Source organism: Nilaparvata lugens, chromosome 13 (genome assembly GCF_014356525.2).
Source record: "Nilaparvata lugens isolate BPH chromosome 13, ASM1435652v1, whole genome shotgun sequence".
Lineage (NCBI taxonomy): Eukaryota > Metazoa > Arthropoda > Insecta > Hemiptera > Delphacidae > Nilaparvata > Nilaparvata lugens.
The window spans coordinates 1,943,183-1,961,414 of NC_052516.1; the positions used below are offsets into that span (position 1 = coordinate 1,943,183).

General features: G+C 35.6%; 1 protein-coding gene across 5 annotated transcripts in view; it reads left to right on the plus strand.

Moving 5' to 3' along the window:
- The window catches only part of LOC111046749 (regulating synaptic membrane exocytosis protein 2), a 167,519-nt gene that overhangs the window by 113,410 nt on the left and 35,877 nt on the right, over window positions 1-18,232 (plus strand). For all 5 annotated transcript variants that reach the window (XM_039439563.1, XM_039439560.1, XM_039439562.1 and 2 more), the window contains exons 16-19: window positions 511-732; window positions 2,419-2,509; window positions 15,482-15,624; window positions 17,367-17,525. In XM_039439563.1, coding sequence (XP_039295497.1) covers window positions 511-732; window positions 2,419-2,509; window positions 15,482-15,624; window positions 17,367-17,525 — 615 coding nt within the window. The remainder of the gene's footprint in view (window positions 1-510; window positions 733-2,418; window positions 2,510-15,481; window positions 15,625-17,366; window positions 17,526-18,232) is intronic.

The window sequence follows — 18,232 nt, forward strand, 5'->3', positions numbered from 1 at the left end:
GATTTTCTCAGCCAATAAATATTCAACATAAACTTGTCAACTTCTGATAAATATTTCATCCAATTAACATTCATTTTCTGTAAAATTTGTATTGTGTTTCTCACAATTTCCATTCTCTACTCTTTCCCACATTCAATTTTCTCAAACTTCCAGATTCTATCAAACGCCTTCAATAATATTCCATCTCTTCTCTTCCCTTTAAATGTTCCTCACTCATTAACATTCCTTTATGAATTTTTTTACAAGAATGTTATTTTGACTATATCATTATTATTTTTAAAATATTTTGACTGTTCTTAATTTTGTTGTATTTTGACGTTTGTTACAACACTTTGTGTTTCATGACAATAAAGGATTATTGATGATTGATTGAATGATTGATTGATTTAGATGTTCGCAGGTTGGAACAGTCATCACTACACATCATTTAATTGAATTCGAGTTGATAGATTTTATCAATTTTCAGTCTTTTTCTATACAATTTACTAACTTTCCCTCGATTCTTTTCAGGTTGGAACCGTCACCACTACACAGGTCTGAGCGACAGTGATCTCCCCTCGTCCCACGTGACTAGTGACTACCTGCACCAACATGGCGGCATGATGACGTCACACCGTGGTTCGGGTAGGAGGAGGGGTGGAAGTGGTGCTTATTCCCCCGACAGAGATGTGCTCACCAGTGATAGGGAGCTGTCCGAGAGAGGGGGTCGGGAAAGAGGTGATAGGGGTGGAGGTAAAAAATCACATCATTTTCCAAAGTTGATTTTATTACTTTTGTTTCTCTCATTGTAGTACAGAGGATTGAATAGATAGGTTGGATCCTAGCAACATAGAGGTGATAGGGGTGGAGGTAAAAAATCACATCATTTTCCAAAGTTGATTTTATTACTTTTGTTTCTCTCATTGTAGTACAGAGGATTGAATAGATAGGTTGGATCCTAGCAACATTGAATAAATAGTGGCACAAATATATGATGCTGAAGATGATAATGGTTGTGTGAGGACGAAAACAGGATGAACTCAAACCTCCGTCTCTCGAATCCTAGTATGACAACACTTTATTACAGATAAGCGTACAAGATTTACAGAGAATATTTAATACTAAATTCATGTCCTGGTTTTTGAAACTGGATAACCATATCTGGAATGGTACTGAAATCACTGAACACACAGCCATAGCAGAAAGATCCTTCTCTTGTGTAAAGTGTAATATTGTTAGTATTTTTATAATTTTAAACTGATACTGAAGTTCTCTTTCCTTTTTCCTTGTCTTTTTAGTTTTTTTCTCTTTTTCAATTTGCTTTGTGTTAACTGTAACACTTCTTTTTCATTTTAAGTAGTTTTTTCTGCCCAAACAGTTTTTTGTAACTTTCGGGATTATTTTTCATATGAAATGATTTTTTGTAATGTTCTTCAGGGTAGGATTGTGATTTTTTAGTAATATGGTAATTATTTCATTAACTATGATAATTTCATGCTCTGTATATATTGAATGAAAAAGACTAAGAAATTGTCAAAAAAACCACTGATTTATTGATAATTAGAAAGACCGGTTTCGGTTATTACACCATTGTCAATCTCTGATAAACTGTTTATAGAGATTGACAATGGTGTAATAACCGAAACCGGTCTTTCTAATTATCAATAAATCAGTGGTTTTTTGACAATTTCTTAGTCTTTTTCATTCAATATGAATAATTACCACAATATCAACTTCTCAACTACACAAAAAGTGAAAAAAAAAACTCTGTATATATTGCAAAATGGAAATAAATGGAATTGAATTGTCATAGGCTGATTCTCTAGAAAATTCTGAGGGAATAATATCCTTCTTGGATTGGTCCCCTTTGCATCGACAATTCTGGTGAACATGATTATGCAAATAAAAGCATGGTCGTGTTCCCACTTTTGTAAATAGGAGTCAAATTATTCGCTCAAAACTTACATAAACTGAAAATAATTTTCACTCCAAAACTTTAGATGTTTTATCAATCGATCATTGATTTATCAATACAATTATTACAATAATCTATAATAATAGATATCATGAAAATTGAATCTTTTTTAACACACCACCCAGCCAATGCTGCTATCTACTGGCAGAATTCAAAGTTGGTTATCTTCACAAGCTGACGACCAATCAGAGCAGAGAGAAGGCGGAGTTAGAGATATGAGCCAACATGTGCTGCCGTCTAATGGCAGAATTCAGAGTTACATTTCAAACTGTTGTCCAATCAGGAGAGACGTGAGAGTAGACTGAATCAGTTACCAAACAACTGTCGTCACCTATGAAGCTCTGAATTATCATAGAATAATTTTTCTGGATAAATCGATCCTAAATGAATTATCAGCTTGAGTGAATACTGTTGTGAATGTCATATTTTTAGAGGGAAATTATTAATTTTATTGGAATTTTCAGGTGATAGCGATTTAGAAAGTGTGGCCAGTATTACAAGTAGTGCGCTGTCTACACAGAGTGAGAGGCCGAGGGGGAGTAGCCGAGGATTTAGGTGAGTAGATTTCTATCAAATTCATTCAAAAAATGCTAAAAATCCCCTCAATGTTCCTCATTTATCAAGGTATCCATCCAAACTTGATTACAGGATTCTATTGTAATTATAGAATGGGAATTGAAGAGACTAAACTCACATGTATCACGTGGTAACTCCCTCAATAAATTATTGGTTATGTAGGCTATGTCCAATGTACCCCATTATTCAAATGTCATCAATATAAATAGGATTCACAAACCATTATTACAACATCACTTTCAAATTTCAGTATTTGGGATGAACAGTCCAATAATTTAGAAACAATCCACAGATAGTATTGCAGTGTTGAAGTTATCTGATCATTGTTTTTTAAACAATATTCATACTCAACATTATAAGAAAGTACAAATTGAAGGATTGATCATAGTTTTACAAAGAAGAAGCAGTGATCACATAAGCTAGCATTATTTAATATATTTCATTTTCACAGCCTTTAGTCACCTAATACTTACACACTATCAATTATGAATTTATTTTCAATTTTCTCATAACTGAATTTAGAGTCTCAAAGAACTAACTCATAATCAATTAGGCCCGGTTGCACAAAAGCCGGTTGAATTTTAGCAGTGATTAATTTCACGACAACCAATCAGAGAAGGCCTTTTTGATAAGACGGCTACTCTGATTGGCTCTCGTGGAATTAATCACGATTAAAACTTAACCGGCTTTTGTGAAACCGGCACTTGGAGCGTTATCTACAACCATCCACGATTTCAACCACATTGAAAGTCACACATCCCATTCTTGTTGAATATTCCAGCAAAGTCCTGATTTACTGAAATAAATATTCAGTCCATAATTGTAACTGATTGTAACTTACTTGAATAAATAAATAAATTTGAATAATTGAAGTTTGAATTGAAGTTAAGTTTTCATTGAGAGCTCTTCAAACTTATTTTAACTCAGTACAGACTATCACACCACTAACACATTAATGAAGTTCATCATATCTTACAAACGCATAATTCATTGTTCTCTAACTCTAAGGCTCAACTCACACTTACGTGACTCAGGTCGAGAAGAGACTCGAATCTAGTTGAGAGCATGTGTTTTCAAATGGTGACGTCGCGGAGACTAGAGTTGACTGGTCTGAGTGTCACCATTTGAAAACACATGCTCTCAACTAGAGTCAAGTCTCTTCTCGACCTGAGTCACGTAGAGTCTCTTCTCGACGTGTTTTCAAATGGTGACATTCAGACCAGTCGATTCTAGTCTCCTCGACCTCACGACTGTGAGACTGATTCGAGCGTCGACTCGACAAGCTGGTCGAACCTCGAATTGAGTTGCGTAGTACCGTGCAATTTTTATGAAAATGAGGTTATGTCCTATGAAACTGATGTTCTATCATTTTGGAAAATACAATATTAGGAATTAGATGAGACAATATATTCATAATAATTATTATAAAACTAACTTGTTAAATGCGCAGAAGTGACGGATTTGGATCTCATATTTCTAATAATGTGAGGTTAGAAATGGAGTAGCATGGAACTGAAGTAGTGACAATGAGCAAGTAAGTTGTAAGGTCGAGAGACTGGAGTATCCTCGACTGGAGTCCTACGATTTGAGTCGAGGTAGTGTGAGTTGAGCGTTAGTCATATGAAAGACTCTCGAGACATTCATTATCATCTAATTCATATTCATATTAACCTTCCGGTAGTCGCGCCCTACTCAATCACACGAGCAGTCGCGTGTTGTATTTTGTACAACATCCAATTTTCCAAGTGTTATGTACTCTGTTGTCAAAACATATCAATTAATTGTATGATTACTTTTTTCCATCTTCTTGGATTATTTTACGCCTATGAACATTTGGATGATTACCATTTCATAGCCCAATAAGGTACATCAAGCAAAGCCATCAATTCTATGTTATTGGTTCGTTTACAGTCCCCGTATACAGTCTTTCCCTATCTTATGCACACGGCGACTTATGCACTGTCGCGACTAAATGGCACCTAAAGACTGAACCATTGCTCTTTTGATACTGCAACTCAGTGGAGTGATGGGGGAAAGTTTTGGAATGCATAGGTGACTCATTCACAGACACCACCCTATTCAATAGTTTTTTGCAGCAAAAAAACTGACACTGTTCATTGTTGTAAAAACTTATCAGATTGAAAACATCATGATATTGGGGAGAAAAAGAAGGTACTAAGCCAGTATTTCTCCTAATAAATCTAGTTCACTAAATTGAACAAACACACACATTCACTATTAACTTATCACTCCACATTCATCATTCTCATTGTTTAATTTTCATTGCTAGCACTTCATTTCATCACTTATTCATTTTGTCAGGCGCATACCTGCACTGAGTGTCCGATCGCTGCTAAAACCTCGAATTTTCTCATCACTCGATGAGACCTTCATCAATCTCAAAAGTAATCTCGCTCAGAAAATTGATTCGGGGAGCATTCAAGGCACTAAACTGGACTCCAAAGTCTTCAATCTTGGTAGTTATCAAGCGAAATCTATGGACTCGATAAATGTTCAAGGGGATTTTACTGGGTCCGACGTTAATCAGTTTCAATATAATATGTTGATGGGAGGTGGAAATATTCAGGATAAACCCATGGATTCGATACATTTTCAAGAGAATAATTCTACTGGGACCGACGTTAATCAATATCAAAATAATATGTTGATGGGAGGTGGAAATATTCAGGGTAAACCCATGGATTCGATACATTTTCAAGAGAATTCCACAGGAACCGGCGTTAATCAATATCAGTATAATATGTTGATGGGAGGTGGGAATATCCGAGGAAAATCCATGAATTCAATATATTTTCAAAAGGGTTCCTTGGTATATGACGTTAATCGATATCAATATGATACCCAAGATAACATGTTCATGGGAGCTGGAAATAGCAATGCTTATAGTATTGAACAGGACCTCATAGGACTCAATGTTATGCAGTTTCATGGTAGACAAGATATTTTGAAAAATCATGAGAATAATCAAGGGGGATTCATAGGACCGAATATTAATCAATATGATGAAAATCAAGATATATTGATGGGGTCAAGGAATGTTGCGAATATTCGAGACAATTGTACAGGGCCCAACGTTACTCAATATTATGATAATCAGGATAATACATTGATTAACTCACGGAATGTTGGAGATATTGAGCAAGATCTTATAGGAGTAAATGTTGCTCAATATTACGATAATCAAGATTTGTTGGAGAGGACGAGGAACGTTCAGAATATGAGAGATAATAGTTTGGGACACTCTGCTTCTCAATATAATGATAATCGGAATAATATGTTGATGAGATCAAGGAGTGTAAGTGGTATTGAAAGAGCAAATTTAGACTCTAGAATGACTCAATTTGATGGTAGGGTTTATCAAAGGAAGTTGCCAAATTTAGAGAATTTGAGAAATATTAGAGGGACCGATTTGGAATACAGGATAAATCATCTTGAGGGGAGTGGAAGTAGAAAATTACCCGATTTGCGGAATGTGATGAATCTTGTGGACGAGGATTTGGGATCCAAAATGGTTCAAAACTATGATACTTCAATGAAATTGCCAGATTTGAACAATATAATGAGTAGGGGTGTGAGTGACACAGGTGCGAAAATGTCTCAACTGGATGGAAACCAAAGAAATTTGCCTGATTTGGGAACCATTAAAAATGTGACAGGAACTGATTTAGGTTCAGATATGAGTCAAGTAGATAATAAAAAGAGAAGATTACCAGATTTGAACACTGTTATAAATCTGCGAGGAACAAATTCAGGGTCAAAACTGGATGAACTTGATTGTAACAGGCGTGAGCTGCCAGATTTGACCTTATCACAAAAATTGAAGTTAATTCAAAGATGACAGATCCTGAGAGCTTGGACGAATTGACAAAATTTGAGATAGAACTTGTCAACCAAGCCATAGAAGCTATAGAAGATGTGGAGAACCCGGGTTCTATACAACAGTTAGAACTACAACAACGACCTCAAACTTTGGAACAGAGGGGGCCTCATTTTGAGCCTCAGGTACCAGGACCTGAAAATGTAAGTGGAGTGTATTATGATGATGGAAGATCTCAATCTAAGCGTCAGCTGCCAATAATTGGATCTGAAATTGGAAATCGAGAATATTACAATGATGGGAGGCATCAATCTGATCGGAGAGTGGAGATAATTGGACCTGAAAACATAGGGGAAGAGTATTATGTTGATGAAAATTATTATCCTGAGAGTCAAGCATATAGAATTGGACCTGAAAATTCACAACAAGATCTCTATGAAGTTGGAGAACCCTATCATGAAGGTCTTGTACATGAAATTGAGAACCTTGAAACTCAAATTCAGCAGGAAAAATATTATAATGTTGGGAACCCTTATCCCAAGATTCAGGTGACAGGATCTTTTCCTTCTGAACATGTACAACAAGATATTCCCTCACAACAATATAACGGGTTGGAACCAGTAGATGATATATTACATAGGCAAAATGTAGATGTTTATGGGAAAACCATCGGTGCAAGTGGAATACAATTCAAAGATGGTAATAATCTATATAGAGATTTGAATGAGAAAACTTTCAATGATTATGAGAAAAACAACGGTTCAAATGGGATACAATTCAAAGATGGTGACAACCGATATAAAGATTCAAGTGGTATAAAATTCAAAAATGCTGATAATCGATTCAGAGTTGCAGGTGATATTCAATTCAAAAATGGTGATAATCAATATAGAGATTCAAGTGGCATACAATTCAAGAATGGTGATAATCAATACAAAGAACCCGGAGAACGAAGTATGCGGGATCCAAATCACCCTGGAGGAGAAATAAGTCAAGATCAAAACTATGTTGAAAATGAGAGAGATAAGAGTTCTAGAGACAGGAATTCAAATCCCGAAAGTATGGGATGTTATGAAGATTGTTGTACCCAAAATGTAGAAAAAAATTCTAATCGTTCTGAGGATGAAAGAGGATGTGGAACAGAAAAAGATCCAAGAAATATTGTTGAAAATAGAATTGAGGATGGAAAAATACCTGAAGAAACTTATCATAGAGATAATATACATCCCCAAAATGCTGGAGAGAAAGGATTCATTGATCAAGGTTTTGACGACTGTCCAGATTGTAGAAAGTTAACCACAGTTAAAACGGTGAAATTTGATGACAGTCAAAACTTGGATCAAAGAAAAACTGATGAAGCTCGTGTAAAAAGTAACAGTAATTTACAATTAGATCAAGGAAGAGCTGATGAAGTTGGTGGGAGAAGTAATTATCATTCAAAAGCTTCAAGACAAGAAGGAATGAAGGAACATGAACAAGATAATGGTTATGATTGTGATAGATTGCAACGGGCGAAAGTTGTGAAATTTGAAGATGAAAATTATGACAAGAGAGGGAATATGGGTGTAAAGGAACAGAGTATGGTTGTGAAAAGAAATAATGAAGAACCGAGACATAATGAAACATTAATTCAAAGTAAGTTGGAGATTGAAAGACAGAATAAAAATGTGATCAGAGAAAGGAGTAATGAGAATAGTTCAGAGGGTACGATTATAAAAAGCGGAAGTGGGATTGTGTTCAAAAATACGGGGGTAAATCAGTATGGGAGTGTAGCAATTCATCAAAATAGGGATAACGTGGGAAATAATCAATTGCAGACAAGTAACTCAAATATAAGAGATGATAGGGATCCTAGAAATCGTGGAGGTATCAGTAACCCAGAGACTTCAAATAATCACGATGGAAATATGAGGGGAGATTCTAGAAAGACTGGGAACCAGAGAGAGCCGGTCAATGGGTGTGAGGAATGTAATGAACATAGTAGAGTAAAATGTGATGGAAATATATCTCAAAATACTCAACCAAATCCAGCTTTAGGAAGTCATACAACAAATCCCACAGATGAGGAGCAGAAAGAAGGAGGAGAAGCAGAGGAAGAATTGAGATTGAGAGGAGGGGGATGGGGCGATGAACAAGAGAGACAAAGATATGGAGATAAAAGACTGGAGAAGCAAGGAAATGGTAATGAATATGGAGATTTTAGATCTTATCGATATAGAGATGCAAGGGAATTAGAAGGTGACATCGGACATGGATCCAATGATGCAAGAGGAAGTTCATATAGAAATGGTAATAGAGGACATTTAGAGAGAGGAGAGTCTTATACATATGGAGATTCTGGAGAAACAAGGAGAGGAAGTTCATACAAGAATGGTGATAGAGGACCTTTAGAGAAGGGCAAGTCATTTGCATATGGAGATCAAATGTATGAATATGAGAAACCAAGAGATGCAAAAGAACAAACACCTCATATGTCTGCGGATTCTAGACATGTGGATCAGGAAAATCGATACAAATATGTTGACCCAAGATATTCAGATGTTGAAAATTCAAGATTTCCAGTTGAACAGGATCCGAGATTCCCAAATAAACAAGTTTCAAGATATCCAGGAAGTCAAGTTCCAAGATATTTGGAAAAACAAGATCTTGGGTATTTGGAAGAACACGATTCTAGATATTTGGAGAAACAACATGATCCAAGGTATTTAGAGAGGCAGGATACAAGAGTATTCGATAAAGAATCCCCAAGATATTCAAACAGGCAAGATCAAAGATATCCAGAAAATCAAGATCCAAGATATTTGGAAAAGCAAGATCCAAGATATTCAGAGAGGCAAGATCCTAGGTATTCAGAAAAACAGAATAAAAGATATTCAGACAGAGAGTATCAAGGATTTTCAGAAGATCGAGATCCAAGATATCCAGACAGACAAGATCCAAGATATCTTGAGGAAAAAGATCCTAGATATTTAGAGAGACGAGATCCAAAATATTTAGAAAGACAGGATCCTAGATATTCAGAAAAACAAGATTCAAGATATTCAGACAGACAAGATCCAAGATATTCAGAACAACAAGATCCGAGATATTTAGAAAGACAAGATTCAAGATATCCAGAAAGACAAGATCCAGGATATCTAGAGAAACAAGATCCTAGATATCTAGACAGGCAGAATCCAAGATATCCAGACAAACAAGTTCCAATATACCAGGACAGACAAGATCCAAGATATCCAGATCGACAAGACTCATATGTAGATCCAAGAATTCCCAGGGGACAAAGTACAAGGTCTAGACAAATGGTCAGATTTGAAAACGTTCATCAAGAAGACATCCCAGACCCATACTATCATAGAAGACCTCCAGAGGGTATGGAAGGCTTAAAACCCACTACATACCCTGGGGAAGTATCAGTATCTTCAGATCGTGGAGGTTATTCGCAAAGTCAAGGAGCAGTACCTACAAATCAGGGGATTCATTCTCAAGGTCAAGGAGTGGAACCCAAAGTTGATGTATCAGGGAAAAATCAAGGAGGGTTGGTAGTAGATCCTAAGAGTACTGTGGTAGATGGGAAGGAAGTTTCTAAGAGTTTAGGTGGGGATACAAAAAGTGAGCTTACTGATACAGGGAATAGTGTACCAGAGAGTGGAAAACTAGATACAGAGAAGCCTGGAGAACCTGGAGTTGAAAACCCAGCTGGCACTGATAATGCTGTAGCTACTACTGATCCATCATTGGCTAGTAATGATCCAGGGAGTACTGATGCACAAAATCTAGTAGCAACAACTGTACCCACAGAAAGCACTGCTCCCATTGGTGGAGAGGCTGATGCTGCAACAGCCAATCCCAATGAAGAAACCGGTTTCACAGGAATGTTCAATCGCTTCGGGATGGGAGGTCTCAGGAATCAATTTATGGAGAAAATCAAATTACCTCCAACTGCACAATTGAATCTGAACCGGTTTGAACAGTTGAAGAATTTGAACGAAACCTTAAAAAGCGTGGGGGTGGGGGATGTTTTAACGGTAGGAGGGGATAAGAAGGAGGGAGAAGAGGAGAAAAAAGAGGGGGATAAAGTAGAGGAGGTGAAACCCCCTGATGGAGAAGTCCCCAAAACAGAAGGGGAGGAAACAAAACCTGAAGAGCCCCCAATGACTGATGAGGAAAAGTATAAAAAGGACTTGGAGCTTTTGAACCAGTTTATGGATGATAATCCCCTAGATGACTTACCGGAGACTTTGGAGGTTATGCCTGAAACGGACTTAGAAACTAAGTCCTTGGACGAGACGGGCGGTGAAGCGTGAGTCGATTTCAGTTTGTTTTTCCAAAGTTTTCATCGAATTTTATAAATTTTCTCTTCTACTTGCTGTCAAATATGCTGGTTGAGATAGAGAGTAAATTTGAAGGTATTTTAAATTTCTATTGCTGCTAATTTGAAGATTTTTTAATTCTTACTATATCATTTAACCGCCGGTATTATTTGTGGGCGTTCAAAACTTCCTTACATTCATACTCATATTCTCTATTGGTTTTATTAGTATCTACAAACATACTACTATACAATCGTATTAGACGTGTATTATTCATATTGAACAACTCGCCATTATCCAATTTTCTTATATTTTCAGATTGTATAGTATCTTTATTTCAACTATATTAATGTTAAATTGTGTATTTAACTTTTTAATATCGTTATATTATTTGAACTTGTGTATTCTCAAGTTTGCTGTATTTATTTATATCGTTCGCTGGTACTATGAATACGTTTTTTTCAGTACATGAATTTGTATCAGTTCTTGAAAAGAAGAGTATTTTCCACATTATCAGGCTATATTATCCTTGTATATCACTGAGCTATGTATAATTCAGTATGCTTCTATTTGAATTTTATTCTAATATTGCAGTTGGAATAATATTGATAATCGAAACTATTTTTCTCGGCATCTGAGAATATTAATAATTTTGTATATCTGTAGTTTCTCTTGCTGGTTTCTTCTATTTGAATTCAAGGAATTCAATTTTTTCTACTTACTCGCTTTATTGAGTAAATTCAATAAGATTATCAATTCTGATAATAATATAAGTAGAACTAAGAACTTGAAATACATCATCCTCATTCAAATCAAATAACAAACTATTAGTATCAAAAAAAATAATGAGAGAAGTTCCAAAAAATGAAAATTAAAATTAAAAATAAAATAAAGAGAGTCCATTGAGCTCACTTGCACAGATTACTGTACTTTTTTGATCAATATTCATCTTATTCCACTTACTTCCACTCATTTGGAATTGTTCCCAGATTTCAAGCTGTACAACCCTTTTAATCCTTGTACTCCATCGATTAAGTCTCAGTTGATATTCTAAACTCATTCTATTCACTTCGTGACTCAGTTGATTCCTGAATCGTAATCCCTTCGGATTGGAGATTGGTTCGAAGAATATAAGCACGCTTCAATAGTCGTGAAAGTGAATGAATCTCTTTAGTGAATTCAATTATATTTTTCCTATAATTTGAAGTCATATTTGATTCGAACCTATTTATTTCATTCAGAATCAAAATAAAAATTTAGAATCTGTGGATCTAAGATTCAAATCGTAAATTAAACCATTTTGTTGGAGATAACGTTGAAATTTATAAAATGTAAATGAATAAATCTCTCTATAATGTAGTAAATATGTTTCACAGAAACTCTGAATATAATGCTTAATATTATCTTACTTATTCTGGAAATAATGCTACCTATAACAGTCTATCTAACTAGAAATTATAGCAGCTTCATTTGAGTCGTATATTCTAGTAAAAGTGGTGGAAAAATATTACAGTAAAAGCAAAGTATGTTATTGTTTTTCTATTCTCGAGTTACAATCTTATGTAATATATAGTTTAAAAGTAAGCTATTTCAGTTTTCTCCTATTAATTATCTCGTTATCCATTTCTGATGTATCTAGTAGGACTACAACTTGATATTTTTCCAGATATTCTTCATTTATATTCTAATGGTATACAAAAATTCATGTGAACCACATTTCTCTTACAGAAGTGTTTAAATTAGTTATAATTATGTTATTGAATCGATTTCTTATTATTCATAACAATGATTAATTCTTTGCAGTTTCCAATTATTACTTCAACACCTGAATTGTATTCCATTCTTGTCACCAATACTTCTAATAATTGCTATTTTCTTCCAATACTAACAATGAAATTAAACTGAAATAATGAATTCCAACAATATTCTGATTTGTTACAGTCAAAACAAAAAAAGCCATGGCCCCTCAAACCTTGCTAGTAGAAATAACATACACGAAAATAACTGTAGATGTAACCTCTGTTTTGAACCCAAACGTAAATCCCTTCCTAAACCACATCTTTTGCAGAAACAAATGTCCACCCCCACTTATCCTGGTAGCTTTTTGAAAGATTCCAGAAGTATTTCCAGAAAATCTAGACGAGATTTCGAGAGTTATAGTAGAAATGTTGATGGTAAACCTCGTGAGTTGCCTTTGAAAACTACGTTGATAGGTTGTAATGGTGGTAAAGATGTAGATAATCAGCATCTCAATAGTGGAATTAATCAAGGTTTGAACCCCGATCAATCTAGAGCTGGGGATAGACTTGATGTGGTGCTCAGAATTGATGAATCGGGGGATGAGAGTTATGCGCCTTCTGAGTTTGCTGTATACACGGTTCCTCCGATTGATGGTTTCAAGCGGATGTTGTCAGAGAGGAATAGTTTTGATAAAGAAGTGGATGAAGGAAGGGAGAGAGAAGGTGTGAAAGAGAAGAAACAAGATGGAGACGGGATTTCGGGGTCTGTTTCGAAAGGGGTGGGACTTGGTGATGGTGGGCGAATTGTTGATAAAAATGGAAGGGAATCTTTTATTGAAAGAGCACCTGATGGAATTATTTCGTCCTCAGGGAAACACTGGGAAGATGAGAACAAGAAAAATCCTTATCAAGTAAATCTGATGGACGAAATTTCAACCCAACAATACCTGAAAAGTGTGAGAATAGTAACAGAATGGAACAACCATCAAGACATTCATCATAGAAGATCCCCAAATGAGAATTATGATACAAAACCTGGATTCAATCATGATGACTCATCATACTACGATTATCTACCAGGTGACTCTGTGAGAGAGTCAAGATGTGCTGCTTGTGAACATAACCAGAAATATGGAGCAGAAAGCAGCATGATTCAACAGGATTATGATACAGGAAACAGGAATTTGAAATATGATGCAGGGGAATTCCGGGATGGGAACTTAGTTACAGGAAGATGTAACCACAAGGAATATGATGCAAAGAGAGGTAACCATCAAAAATTTGATAGTCAAGGTTATAATCAACGAGAATATGATTCAGAAAGGACCTATAATGATGAAAAATATGATACACAAGGGTTGAATTTTCGAAAGTTTGATACAGGAAGAGGCTATCATGATCAAAAGTATGGAGAAAAACATAGAGATAGTAGGTTCCCCAATAGATTACCAGTTTCTGACAAAAATATCGATAGGAATCTGTTGAGTGTTGATCACAGAAGACAGGGCAAATCAATTGATGGAGCAACCAGTGATTGCTTGTCAGAAAATCTCTATGAATCATTGTCAGGTGATAAGAGTCCCAACAGTTGTAGGATTGGTGAAAATGATTTCAAAGTACCTGAAGATGACGGTAGAGGGGACAAAGGTAGTGATAGGGCATCATCTACTAGAGTGGGGGGATTGAGAAATCAAGATGAAAAGATTGTGAAATCTAGGAGAGGGGAATTTGATGATAGACAAGGTAGACTGAGAAATAGAGATGATGATTATGAAAGTTCTAGAGTTTATGACGAGTTATCACCATTACCAGCGTTTAGGAATGTATCCAGGTATCCTAGAAACCCCAATTTAGAAGGGCCAAATCATTATTCTTCAAAATATAACAGAGATCGAAGTAAATTTGATACTGAGACAATCTATAATAGTAGGACAGATGCTCCCACTTCTAGGGTATGCACTGAATGTTGTGACCCTCACCTCAACTGCAAAAATCATGTATACTACGAGAAAACACAAAATAGTAGAGAAAATGGGCAACAACAGTATTCTAATAATGTAGATAAGCATGTATGTAATCACATTGATGCTTTGTGTGAACCTGACACGTTCCTAGACCCGAAATTATCTCCTAATTCTTCTACTAACCACAAAATTGATCCAAAACTGTCTCCAAATTCACAAGTTCCTTATCCCCTTAACTCAAAACCATCACCTAGCTCCTCTCCAAACCCAAAACTGTCTCCAAATTCGCAATATCCTCACCCCCAGAACCCAAAAGTATCCTCCAGCTCCTCTCAAAACTCAAAACTATCCCCCCATGACAGAAAACTATCACCCCATCCTAATTTTCCCAATCCCCTGGACCCAAAACTATCTCCTCACGATCCTAACTCTTCCTTTAACTCGACAAAAAAATCCCCTCACGACTCAAAACCATCTCCCTATGATCCCAACTCCTTTACAGATCAAAAACTATCTCCCAACGACCCAAAACTCTCCCCACTTGACCCAAAACTATCTCCCAATGACCCAAAACTCTCACCACACGACCCAAAACTATCCCCCCACTCGACAGCAATGCGTCATATGTTTCCCAAATGTAAATCCATTTCAGTTGAAGACGAAGATGCTGCTTTAACTGGTAAACGTGTAGTTCTCGACATCACTAATACAATAATTGATAACCATTCAGATCCTTCTTTACCCAATTTAACTTGTAAACATGTAATTGTTGATGAAAATAGTACACAAAATTTAGTTGCTAAAAATCAACACAAATGTAAACCAGTGACAGTTGATGGGAGAAATCCTGCTGTAGCTGTTGATAAACGTGTGATTATTGATGATAGTTCACTTGTTGCTAAAGATTTAGTTGATGATAAACATTCTGCTTTAGTTTATGGTAACAAAGTAATTATTGATAATGTACATTCTGCTTCACTTGTTGATAAACATTCAGTTGATGATAATGATCCTGCTTCAGTTGCTAGTAATGATTTACATGTTGATGAGCATTTAGTTGTTGATGGTACTGTAGAAATTGTTGATGCTTGTTGTGGTAGTGAGTATGGTCCCACCAACGTGGGAGCGATTTCCGCGGGGGGAGGTAGTCACCATCATCAACCCTCTCGGCAGTCATCCACTAAACGGGGAACGTTTTCCAGGAGCCTGTCCAACGCGGATGTGCCTACGGATGAGCAAGGGGGTGAGTGGATGAATTACTCATATTTCTAGAACATTAGAGCTCCGCACACAAACATCGATTTTTGGTCCTATAGTGAGGTCGCAATGGCAGCAATGGTATTGCTATCCTTGTCTATCATTCAACAAAGCCGATAGCGCTATCTCTTTCTCGCTTTGCTCTGTTGCCAGATCGTCTTTTAACAATGTAGAATTAATAATAAATTGACAAAATGAATTCATCTTAATTATGTAAATTCATTGTGATATAATTGAGAAATATAATTTCTTGCTTAATAAAAAATAATCGATTATTTCAAACGAGAATTAACCGTTAATATTACATCAATAAACCTGTATCAGCTACCGTCTCTAGAAGGCATTGACAAGAAAGAGGATCGACAACGTTGTTCTCCTATCTTTCTTCACTGGCATTATAACGATATTTTGCCATCCTAATGAAGCCTATCACATTAAACCAAGGTATCTAGAATGCCTTGGTTTTTTAGGTACATTGGATCGAATGGAGCTTGACAAAAACATCATTTGTTTGAAACCATCGAATAGAATCTATAAGGATGGCAAAATACCGTATGGACAAAAATCGATGAGTGTGTGACAGGCTATTAATACTATCGGCTTGAGTTGATAGTGAAATTTGGTGCATAAACGCTCTATACCATGGATATCTTCTTATGATATCTTTTCTTCATGGTATCACCATAAATCATACAGTATCACCACAAAATGATACAGTATCAACGCAATATGATACTGAATCAATACACATTATACAGTCTCATCACAATATGATACAGTATCATCTCACCTTGATACACAACACCATGATTTGATACATAGTTAAAGTTTATCATAATATTATTATTTAGATGGTTCTGCTCTCTTTCTGAAGAATTTCAAATAAATTCTAAACGTAAATCATCATCTCTTCCATCTGAACTCATCACACAGCAGATTCTGCTACCTATTGGCAGAGTCTAGCATCACACTCATCACAAACTGTCGACCAATCAGGTGAGAGAGTAGGTGGAGTTGAAAATATGCAAGGTCTATAAATACAGGTCATGACACTATTGTTGTGAGCAGCCATTTTATGGGGTCTTCATGGCGGTACATTTGAAAATCCAATCCAATTCAATTTGCTCGTAAACATCAATAAACCTATCTATAGAAGGCATTGACAAGACGTCAACGTTCGGTAACGTTGTTTGAATAAATAATTAATTATAATTGGAATTTATAATTGTAAGAATTAATAATTATTTGACAAAATATTTCATATCAGTTATGAAATTATTGAAAATAATATAATAAAATATAATTAATTATTTTAAACGAGAATGAACAGTTAACATTACATTTATATAAACCTGTATCAGCTACCGACTATAGAAGGCATTGACAAGACAGGGGATCGGAATCGTTGTTCCCCTATCTTTCTCCACTGCCATTATAACGTGGACCTCACCATAGGACAGTCAGTCAGTCAACTACCAGATTGATATCAATGAATGTTACATAATGTTTTTGTTAGTCTTTAATTATTTTCATTTATATAAATAGATTTAGAAGATAATATTTTATTATGTATTTTAGTTTTTCAAAATTATTGTACTGCTTTGTTAAGTTCATTCATTTTTGTTTGTAAATTGTCAGTGTTATGAATAAATTTCAATCTCAATTTCAATAATTTGATATCAATTTCATTCAGCTAAATTTCAATAAATTTTGTGTAAATTTTCAAAGACGGGAGCCTGAGTGATACGGCAGTGGGTCACCATCACCATGGCAACGGGGGGCACCGGAAAAGCGGTGGAAATGTCAGCGGCAACGTCACGTCTAGTGGAAAATCGTCTTCGGGGATGGGAAAGAAAAGCAACTCAACATCCCAGCTGTCGGCAACAGGTAGGCCACAAATCTTTGATTACAACATTTTTGAATTTTCGTTCAATAGACTATTTTTTCTTTAGGGCTACTCTTAAATATGAATAAAAATTAGAAATAAAAGTACCCTTTCAAAATTTTTCAATCACAACATGTATGGGCATCAATTATTATTAGTTTCTTATTGGAGTTACATTTAATCTGAGTTTAGTGATTTAAATCTTCAATCACGTTTCGACTTGATAATGGCATTATCTAAAGGTACGTACAGATATACGCGCCGCGAACATGAGCAATTCACTTTTAATCAGCTGATGCCAAGCTTTTTATATCTGTATCTGTATCTATTGTATTTATAGTCATATTTTTCATAGCTATGAATAGTTTAATTTAAGATTATGTATATTGGATGCTACTAGACAACTCGCTCCTCTCCCACAGGCATGTGTCCATAAGAGGAGCCTCCAATCAAATGTATTTTTATTTCTTACATGCAAATATAATTGGATTGTTAATCTTTTTTGGAGAATAAAGAATTTCAATTTCAATTTCAATCTTACCGTTTCTGTAAAAATACAGATATAATTAACTGATACAGAAACGGTAAGATACAGATATAAAAAGCTTGGCATCAGCTGATTAAAAGTGAATCGCTCATGTTCACGGCGCGTAAATCTGTACGCACCTTAAGACGACAAGGGAGGCCACGCAATCGATGGAGAGATGAA